This window comes from Cyphomyrmex costatus, unplaced genomic scaffold (assembly GCF_001594065.2).
Source record: "Cyphomyrmex costatus isolate MS0001 unplaced genomic scaffold, Ccosl1.0 scaffold159, whole genome shotgun sequence".
Taxonomy (NCBI): Eukaryota; Metazoa; Arthropoda; class Insecta; order Hymenoptera; family Formicidae; genus Cyphomyrmex; species Cyphomyrmex costatus.
In genome coordinates, this window is record NW_017275598.1 from 482,606 (window position 1) to 493,810 (window position 11,205).

The window sequence follows — 11,205 nt, forward strand, 5'->3', positions numbered from 1 at the left end:
CCTGTTACCCAATCATCGCGATGGCTACATTTCATTTCTTATGTATGCGTTTCGTAAGCTCACATTATTCCGAGAAAAAATAAATTCCGTTTGAATTAAGCAGTATCAGAATAGTATTTGTCTCGATGAAATAAAAATGTTTGTGTCAAGTGTAATTAAAAATTTAATTTTTTCAAGAATTACATTTTAGATTATCGCAATATGGAGAAATGGAAATTTTCCAGGTAATATATCCTACATGCAAAAAAAGAAAATATGTTTATTTAAAAAATATATATAATAGTCATACAATTTTAAGAATACAATTCATATACAGAATTAAATTGTTTTTATTTTACCATTATCACAGTAAAAATAACAGATCATTGGTATATAGGTCAATTATTACTCTAAAAAAAAATACACGTAAAGACGATATTCATATTTTTTAATATATTATTTCGATTGTATAAAACAGCATTTTATTTTAATCAGAAAGAAAATAGATTCTTGCGACATTATTAAAAATTTCGTCAAAACGTAACTTAAGTACGGCAAACTACGTGTATTATTTGGTTCAAATACGAAAATCGAATGGTATCCGTCATGTCTACACAGATCAATATTATCCGAGAGAGTATCCGAATATAGTTAGAGAGATTTAATAAAGATTATTGATATATAATATCATAAGATGAAATAGACTATAGCTAATATCTCCAGAAGTCTAACACTTCCAATTGAGGAGCATCACACTTTGTGTTCACTTCTTACGTTTGCTTCCAATTTGCAGCTTGTGCAATCACTCGCAATTGAAAAAATTATGAAAGTTTACCAAATTCACCAATGCCTGCCTCTTCACATTGCTTCGTAACCTAATTCAAAATCAATAACTTGAAAACTATCGTTCATCCATTAACTCTCAGTATCAGTTTTTATGTACTTACATTGCAAAGTCTCGCTACCTCCTCGTCTTGGCATATAAAATGTATGCCCCATGTACACTTTTTAAGTTCGTTTATCGATCGTGATACATGTGGATTTATAAGTGATAACGCAAAATAGTCATTGGGAGAGCATAAAGCCATTTTGTTGCACATTTTTTCGCTATCAGTATGACTTTTCTCCATATTTATTATACTAGGTCCGTAAATGTCTATCATCATCTTGCACTGTACAAATTTAAATTTTATTTTCAAGTTATGTTTTTCGTAAAAAAAAATCATAAAAAAATAAGATATTACCATATTTTGCTTATCTTCTGGTAGATATTTGCACACCTTCTTAACAGTTTCTTCAATTTCATTGTCTACCTTTGAATCACCTAACAGCTTATCAATTTGCGATATAATTGTCCGACATAAGGCACATTCAGATACAGATTCTATAATAATTAATAATTATATACATATATATGTACATAAAAATTACACAATTAAATTACATTTGCATATAATATTAGTAAAATTTATAATATATAATTATTATTTCTGTACCTCGAATTTGTACCATGTTTCCAGCGCAAAGACGCATCATACGACAGGCCTCTTTAGGACTGATATCTTCCGAAAGAATACTTATTATGAGGTTACCATATTCATCCACAAAATCATTGCATTTCTTGTTAGCTGTTTTTGGTAAATGATTGCACACACTATGTACCAATTTTTCTACTTCATCTCGCGTCTTATTGTTCTTAAAGTCTTCATCGATACAGTTCATTATAAATTCACAAATTACACACTCAGTAGAATCGAAAATATTCTTAGGTTGAACTACATGTAATGGATATTCAGGTATCTCATTGGTTACTGAAATATTCCAAAATAGGTTTTCTTTTTTACAAATACTATTATTAAAAAATAATTCTAACAAATTCTTGTATTCCTCATTTATATGTTGAGGCATTTAAAACAGGTCTCTTGAATAACTCGCTTGTTTTTAATAATAGAAAGAAAAATATCAAATAAAAGTTGCTTAATATTGAAGTGCACATAAGGTGATGTCAATAATTGTTTTGTAGGTGGAGACGCGAAAGAATAAGCAAAAGGTCAAATCTGTTTTTTTAAATGGAATGTTTTTTTATTTATAATTCTAATAGAGCATTTTAAAACGAATACAGTGACCTATACTTAAAAAGATTGTAAATAAACATTGAATCGCACATAGCATTATCCATATTTACTGATCAGTTTGAATTTATCTATCGATCGAAGTGCACGTCTCAAAATGCTCTATCAGAATGTAAATAAAAAAACATATTATTCCATTAAAAAAAAAAACAGATTGACTTTTGCCTATCCTTTACGCCTCCACCTACAAAACAATTATTGACATCACATTATGTGCCCCTCGAAATCAAGCAATTTTTGTTTCATACTTTTCCTTCTATTGTTAAAAACAAGCGAGTTATTCAGGTAACCAGTTTTAAATGTCTCACCCTCTGTGTGTGTGTGTGTGTGTGTGTGTGTGTGTGTGTGTGTGTGTGTGTGTGTGTGTGCGTGCGTGCGTGCGTGCGTGCGTGTGTGTGTACATATACTATATACACACTTTAAGAAATGACTCACATATTTCTCCATCCTGCTCAGTAATATAGTTATGTTTTGGATTAGGATCTTCGTTTGGATCACATAAATGAAGATAGGTGCATACTTCCTGAGGGGACAAATCTGCAAGGATCATCTCTACGAGTTCTTTGCTATATGATTTCACAAAATCTGTACATTGATCGATCAAATGAGATGGCAAATGGTTACATAATTTATCCAATTCAGCTTCAATGCTAGCCTGTAATATAAATATTGCATTAAATAAATATATAGTCAAATATAACCATTATAAACAACGACAAACAACGGATTAATACCTCAGTTTTATTATCTTTGATAGCATTATAAATTTGCGATACTGCAAGCATACAGAATGGACAACCAGGCTTATCTTTTTCCGTTGTAATGGTAAACTCTTTAGGAACTTTTTTCAACATGTCTGATAATGCTTCTGATGGGCAAATACGTAGCACGGGACAAACCTTAAATAACACAATAAGTTATATTTTTTACTGATCTCCATATTTTAAATACAAAAAAATACATTACCTTTGATGGATCCATTTCCTGGGCAAATATGGCTATAATCACATCCCCATAAGTATTTACAAATTCTTCACATTCGCCTTTAATGGAAGAAGGTACCTTTGTACATACTTTTCCAAGAAATTCTTTTACTTTCTCCTTAAATTTTAATGTATTTATAAATACGACTTTGTTTTATGTTTACATATATATAATAATATATTTTTTTTTTTCACAAAATTTAATATTCTCGTTACCTCAGTTATAGGATTTGTAATAGCTTCTTGAATATAATGTAACAAATATTCGCAGAATACACATGCTTTCATTCCATTAACACTTTCAGATTGTACTAAAGGAAAAGGCATCAATCTTTCAAATGGTAGTTGCATCTCTTCAGCTTCCGATTTTGGATATTCTTTGCCAATAGTAACTTCAACCACTCCTTTTCGAGGTTGTATCTTTTCCATTACTTTCAATCCTATATTTGCTACTTCTACTGGAACCAAAGGCCAAATTGGTCCCTATTTTAACATAAAACAAAATATAATCAGATTTTTTAATCTACAAAAGCATATTTTATTACTTATAAAATGCAATAATATATCCTTACCTGCACCGTTTTATCAGGACTAGGACAAATTCCAGACATTTGACAGATAACATTGCTATTCAGTCCTTTTGTAAGATATTCATAAATTTGTGCGTAATACTCCTCAACTATGGCTTTACACTAGAAATGATCGCCATTATTATATATACATATGAAATAAAAAAATATGTAACTATTTATTTAAAATACAAACCTCATCGGCGAAAGATTTAGTTTGCTTACAAAGACCTAGAAGAACTTCTTTAAATTCTATCTCCGTCGTGTTTGCAACTAAAAGATCTTTTAAATGACCCACAAGTTGCTCACATAACTTACATGGGAGATCATCTCCAACTTCTACCATGCCTACACTTGACAATGGTGTTATCTCTACTTGTGGAACCTATTATTGCAATACATATTAAAACAAAATTGAGCTAAATAGATATTATTAATATATATATATATATGTTATACTTACTGTACTATTTTCATGTTTATGATATTTGCTGCTGCACTGTCCTGATAAATGACATATGTTATCCGCATTAAAATTATCTTGAAGATGGTTATAAATGGTATCAAAATGAGCCATAACAATGGCTGAACAGGAATCCGAGTAAGAGCTGAGTTGACCACAAATATTCAAAAATTGTAGAAGCATTGTATTCTGCGGTGTACGATGCAATTTATTTTCCATATACTTTGCTATCGTATAACATTTGGTGCACTCGTCAGGCTCGAGTTCATCATTCTTTAATACAACTAATTTTGTTTCGTCCTTCTAAAAATATAACACACACTTTATCAACAGTCATTTTACTTTACTAATCATACTGACACATATCAACATTCCTTATTCACTGTTATTTATCAAATATAGATATAAAGTAGATATAAAATTCGATATAACATTTATAAACTTTTTTATTGCAATAATCAATTAAATAAAATAATGAATATATAGATAATGGACATATGTAAAAATATTAATAAATATTATTTTTATACATCTACCTTTATATATATATATATATATAAATGTTTGAATAATTTAGATTAGATTAGTGGGGCTTAATCTGCTGTAAATAGCATTCATTAATATTCTCATATATATTCATACATACAAAATATATGAAAAAATCAGAAAGTAAACATTCCTTCAGAAATATTAATTTTCCTAAATGTATTGAAAGGTTTTGACATTTCATGTACATTCTGTATGTATGTATATATTTTATTACACACATATAAATATTAATAAATCATTCAATAATAATAATAAATTCAATAATAAATCATTCAATAATAAGTGCAAATTTAAATAATGCACAAAAAATAGTATTTTAGATAACTTAGTCCAGAATAGTCTGAGCAATTTCCCCTATGTATAATATAATAGCAAATTCAATTGAATTGCATTTGGTGTGCACTGGTACATTCTAAAGCCGTTGTACACAAATTGCTATAAAAATATATGTTTAATATAAATACAGAAACTGTCCACAATATATTTTATTATGCTGTTAAGTAAAATATGTATATGATATAAAATATTTTTATTTCATTTTTATAGCTAAATTAAATTAGTGTATATGCATCAGTGCGCACTAGTGCATCCAATCGAATTCACTATTAAGAATGCATTATTTCAAATGTAAAAATATTTTAATAAAAACAAATTCTGCAAAACAAATCTCAACATAATTAACAATAAACAAAAGTTATAATTTGGAAAACAGAAATTCTAAATAATAATAGTTTAAAAAAATCTAACTTAATTGTTTCTTCTAGAATAGAAGTTAGACAAGGAGGAGGTTTACAATCTCATCGTATAAAAATTAAAATTATAATGAAATCAAGTTTGAAAGTTTTGATCCACACACATAACTTAAGGCAATATAATAAAACAAGGTATAATGAAATAATAAAATAGAATTGACAATGTCCTTACCTTTATCGAAGTTTGATACTCTGTAAGTAACTTATCTATATGAGCATTATTACACAATCCTGCGACAGAGCAAACAACAGACGGATTCATTTGAGATGCCAATGTTTCCACAAGTTCAGGGATAAATTGATCCACAATTTTAATACATTCTTCAACAATTGGATTAATATGAATTAATCTGCAGCTTCCTTCAAAGACTTCTTTCAGTTCTTGTTGAGTCTGGTTACTTTCTAACTGATCCCGTGCCTGTCTTACCATATCTTTACAAATTCCACATACACTATCATTATCTTCTGGAACTTCCATCTGTTCCCAATATTGACGAATACAATGTTTGACATTGCTACATTGCTTAGCTGTCCTATTAATAGGAGTAACTACATTATTACAATGTTATATTAATTATATTAATTATAAAAAAATTAATTATAAAAGATATAAAAAGTTAATTTCGATGTTTCGTCATTATCATCACTGTCTACTTAATAATCATACTATATATTATAAATATATAATAAATGCATTTTAAATGTTTCATAAAACTATTTCATTATTTTACTATTTTTTTCAATATGCAGAAAAAATATATATTGAATTAAAATTATTAAAACCTACTTTAGGTTCTCACACCAATAACTTGGACCCCATGTACATTCATCTCTACCTAAAAGACCATCTTTTGGATCAGCAGTTATGACCACTCTAGCTGCAGTTACTGAAAATTAGAAAATTGCATTTATATATAATTTTCAGATTCATTCTTAAAAATTAAATCTTATAAAGAAGGTCTAGAGAAAATTAAAAAACAAAATGTTTGGCTTAGTTCTCAACTTCTTGAAACAATAAATAATCCCTAAGGCAGGAAGCACTCGTTGCCTTGTATTCACAGTTTCTATGTCTGCTATATTTGGTACAATCATGGAAATAAATAAACAATTCAACAATCAGTAATATAGAATTTTAAAACAATACCAAGAAAACACTTGAGAATTACTCATTTGATGATAAGCATTATCAAGAACATTATTGTAAGTCATTATCATTGTTATTATCAAAATGTAATTGGGCAATTCCATCATCAATACATTCCATCTAAATTAACAAATTACAAGCTCAAATCAACTGAGTCATCCTATTCATCCTAGAGTTTCTTCGCAATGAGTAATGGAAACGTGATTATCCGGCAACGCGAGAAGGACAGAGAGAAAGAGAGAGACGATCAGAGAACGCAACAACAAAAGAGTGAAAGAAAAGGTTGCGAGTGAGGAAGATTCATGACTGATGACAGTTGGAATGAGATGAAAGAAGAGGCCGATGAAAGTCAAGAACGATGAGCTGGACGCTAAACATCGTTCAAAAATAAAACTAAAGGTCACTCGTAATAAAACTGTACACCCGCAATGATTCGCAACGTCACAATGTATACGAGGCCGAGTTTACATTTATAGATTATGTGTGCGTAAGCACGAGTTGCCAAACAAAAAATATTCTAGACAGAAGTGCGCATTAGAGCGGGATTGTCGCGAGAGTAATACGAAACCGAGATAACGCAAGGCAGAAATCACTTTCATCCCATTACGAGAACCATCAGATAGGGAGAAAAAGTAGAACGGAAATAGAAAATACAGGTGGGAAGTAAACTCACCAGCTAGAATCGCGCTGAGCGCGATCAGGATCTCCTTCATGTTTCCACGATGTTTCGTAGCTCCGCCAGTCCGAAGATTTCACAATATGAAATTATACGCAGTTGGGGGTTGTCGATTAAATTCAATTATCAACGATCAAATTAATCACAAATAGACTTCCCGACACCTATCGACACCAACGGCTGAATGACGTCTGACGAATACGCTGTAAGCTGTACTCCAAGAACCGCTTCCATCCCGGAAAACGCAATTTATGGCTTCGGCAATGCTCGGCAATATTCGGCATTAATCCATTAACAACGTGTATGTACGCGCACGTGCGCACACACTGAATCGTCACGGCGACCAATCACGCGTTTTATTTTCTATGTGCATCGCTCAGGGCTGTTGTTTGTTCAATTTTCTAGGTAGCAAGCATAAGATCTATTTTTTATCCTTGCACTAAAGTACTAAACAATATCGGATCCTTTTCAGAATGTGTGTATTTGTTATCTAGAAAATCTGGAAAACCTGGAATATTCAGAAGAAGATTTCTTCTTTATCCTTGAAAATCAAGAATTTTTTGTAAAATGTTATCAGTGCACTCAGAGAAATTTTTGGAATTTTACTTTTAAATTTAATTTCTGTCTCTTGGAAAAAAAAACAATATTTGTTTAATAAGATTTGCTTGATAATGCAATTTTAACAATCAGCAATAAGTATTGTGTGCACATCCGGCATGCATTCAAGTGCATTGTGTGTTTGCGAGTTTTTACTTAAAACAATACTCAGCAGAAAAGAGCTCATTATTTTGTAATGACTCTTCTCTATACTATTCTATAGATTTTGCAATTCTCTAATGACAGAAAATAGTAAAATATAGTTTCTTGAAAATCCTGTCTTCTATTAATTTTCAATATTTACAATATATATAGTTTATTTGTGTTAATTGCTTGCGTTCAAATTTATTTCAAAATTTTGTATTAAACATTTTTCTTTCCAATTTTACTTAAAATTTTGAATAAAAATCTGAAAAATTCGAGGGAAATTTGCGCTGGAATTCTCTTAAAGATTTTTTTTAAAAGGATTTTAATAAAAGTAAACATTCTGTGTCTTTCTCGCTTTCGTCAAATATTAAACATTATTAAACATTATATTTATTTCTCTTTAAGTTTCAAAACTATATAGTATATGTGCTATATAGTTAAGCTATAGAAAACAGACCTTATGATACCTTTTTCTCTAGAACGGAAATGTAAAAGTAAAAAATTTCTCGTTAAAGTTTATAGAAAAATTTTGTACTTTTCACATTTCCGTCCTAGAGAAACTTATATGTATAATCAGTACCCTTGACAGGACACACTTATGTCTAAAATAAAATTAGACCGATACCTCCGAGCGGAATAAGAACTTTAATTATCTCATAGTTATAGAGATTTTATCTTATCAAATTTCATGAAATATTTTAAATTATCGTTATTTCATTATTATAAGAGAATTCAAATTAAGCCTATTTCAAGTAAGGATTTTTTCTATTAAGTCTACTTTAGGCGATCTATACCTAATTTATATTAAAATTCAAGATAGAATTTATGATTTTGTACGAAAAACATTCGCAGAATCAGAAATGCATGTATAAAATATATAACAAATAAAATTACGAATTTGTGTTGGACCGTCGATTTGAAAAATAAGTATAAATATGGTATTGTAATCGGCCGATGACGGTCAAGCAGGATTTTGGTTGCATAATGTATTGTGTGAATTTTATTTACCACGTATGTAGTCCCTTCAATCGCGTACCGAAATTTGTTCAGACTTACAACGCAAATCTTATCAACTACCGATAGTAATATCACTTACAATTATTTAAATTGATACAAGCAATTTATCTAATTATAAGTGATATTACTACGTTAGTTGATAAGATTTGCGTTGTAAATCTGATAAAATTCCGGCACGCGATTGAGGGGACTACATACGTGGTAAATAAAATTCACACAATACATTAGCAACCAAAATCCTGCTTGACCGTCATCGGCCGATTACAATATCATATTTACTTGTTTGAGAAAAAAATCTTATCCTAAAATCTAAAAAAAACCTGCGAATTATAATTCTTTATCGAAAGACACGGTAGTGTCTCGAGCCAAGTATACGCGCATGGAGATAAAGATCACCTAGGATTTAAAATGAGATTAAATCTTTACAGTACAATTTGAAAATACTTAAATGTATTCGTTCAAGGATAAGTTCACTCCCAACGCTACAACAAAAGCATAATGAATGAACTTCGCAATTTTCGTTACGAAATGTAGCGTTAATAAATTTTGTAAACAAAAACTGATGATTTGTTCATTTCGGCATCTTTTATAGGCTGATATTTTAACTTATTCTAATAACTTCGTTTTAGGAACTTTGAATCGTTTCTCGCTTAACGATCCTTATTCTCGAGACCATGTGACGTTCTGCGCACAAAAAAATATGATTGCTGCCGTTAAAAATAAAATCCAAGATATAAGCGTTACCAATTGCGAAATCTAGAATGGAATGATATTTATGCGCGAAAGTCGGAGCAAGTATTATAACACGGTCGATGACGGAATCGACGGTGAAACTATGCGATGATGGAACTTTTTAACTCATTTTGATTCACCTCTTTTCATGATTCTATCGAAAACATACGAAATCTAGCTTACAATGTTCTGACGAAGTACATATCGCAATACGGATCATTTTTTCCTAGAGAGCGAATCGATTTAATCGGAGATAAACCAAAGCAGTCGATATGGAATAAACTAATCGAGAGATACATATATATATTGCTTGATGGATCGTTTACACGATATTTTTTATTGCGTCTTATGCACATCTTCTGTTAATTGATCTCGAAAAAAATTTCGCAAAGTTCATTATTACACTTGTTTTATAGATTTTTTAAATAATATTTATTTTGTTGTGTGTTTGAAGTTATGATAAATTGATAATATAGAATGAACATAATATAGAAATAAAAACCTTCATTCTAGATGACTTTTACTGTTGCGAAATTATCTATATTTACAACATTTACGATCCCATATACGTATAATTTTATTGTTGCTTTATATGTACGTTGAATTATTTGAACCGAAGAGGCATCGCGATTATACTTAATATAGATAGAAATTTTAACACGAAATAACACAAGCGTCGATAATTTGAATCGTGCATGACTACAATGTACGGTATGTAGTGGACAAATTGGGATATTTTTAGCAATACAGTGCGTTGTAAATATTAAGGCAGTAATATCTTTGTTTTTTTTCATCGATAATGAACATTGGATAACAGCACGTAACATGCAACGAGTGTTCCAAATAATTTCAAGATATTATCGAAAATACGTAAAATAAGCTTGTATCTTCGAGGAGTTTCCGTGGTGTAGTGGTTATCACATCCGCCTAACACGCGGAAGGTCCCCGGTTCGATCCCGGGCGGAAACATTTTTTTTTATTTCATAAATTTGTCATTCTAAAATAAGAATTTAATTTTTACGTTCTACGCGGCGAACTTCTACAAAATATAGAAAAGAATATTTTTATTAGATGCATTATTTTTATATCATAACAAAGATACTTAAAGAATTCGAAGCTATTTTTTGAATCGGAAAGCAAATAACAATGATATCTTTAAAGATAACAGATTTAACGATAAAAAATAAAAACCAACGAGATATTCTAGGCAATCTAAAGTCTAACTCTAAACTATATAAGAATGTTTTTTATATATAGACAAGAACTATATAGAAAAAATATATAAACAAATTTTAGTAGTAAAAGAACACACACACCAAAGCCAAAAATGTTAAACTAATAAATACATAATTTTCGACAATTTTCAATTGTATTTAGGCAATTCGTTTATTGCTTATGTCTTATTATTTATATATTTTAATACCACGGTCTTTAAACCAGCATGCCAATAACGCAAAATACTGGA

The 11,205-nt window shown here is 29.9% G+C and overlaps 1 protein-coding gene and 1 non-coding gene across 2 annotated transcripts; one reads left to right on the top strand and one right to left on the bottom strand.

Annotated features, from left to right (window-relative positions):
- Positions 1-488: 488 nt before the first annotated feature.
- Sap-r (prosaposin) lies at positions 489-7,395 on the bottom strand. The gene is made up of 14 exons (XM_018536798.1): positions 7,245-7,395; positions 6,215-6,314; positions 5,600-5,960; positions 4,127-4,429; positions 3,860-4,048; positions 3,667-3,786; positions 3,311-3,577; positions 3,078-3,212; positions 2,846-3,010; positions 2,547-2,766; positions 1,476-1,790; positions 1,224-1,363; positions 927-1,151; positions 489-854 (listed from the first exon to the last, which is right to left on the bottom strand). The coding sequence occupies exons 1-14, from the start codon at positions 7,282-7,284 to the stop codon at positions 801-803; spliced, it is 2,634 nt and encodes an 877-aa protein (XP_018392300.1). The 5' UTR covers positions 7,285-7,395; the 3' UTR covers positions 489-800.
- Positions 7,396-10,636: 3,241 nt separating this feature from the next.
- TRNAV-AAC (transfer RNA valine (anticodon AAC)) lies at positions 10,637-10,709 on the top strand. The gene has a single exon. It is a non-coding gene; the product is annotated as a tRNA-Val (tRNA).
- The last annotated feature ends 496 nt before the right edge of the window (positions 10,710-11,205 follow it).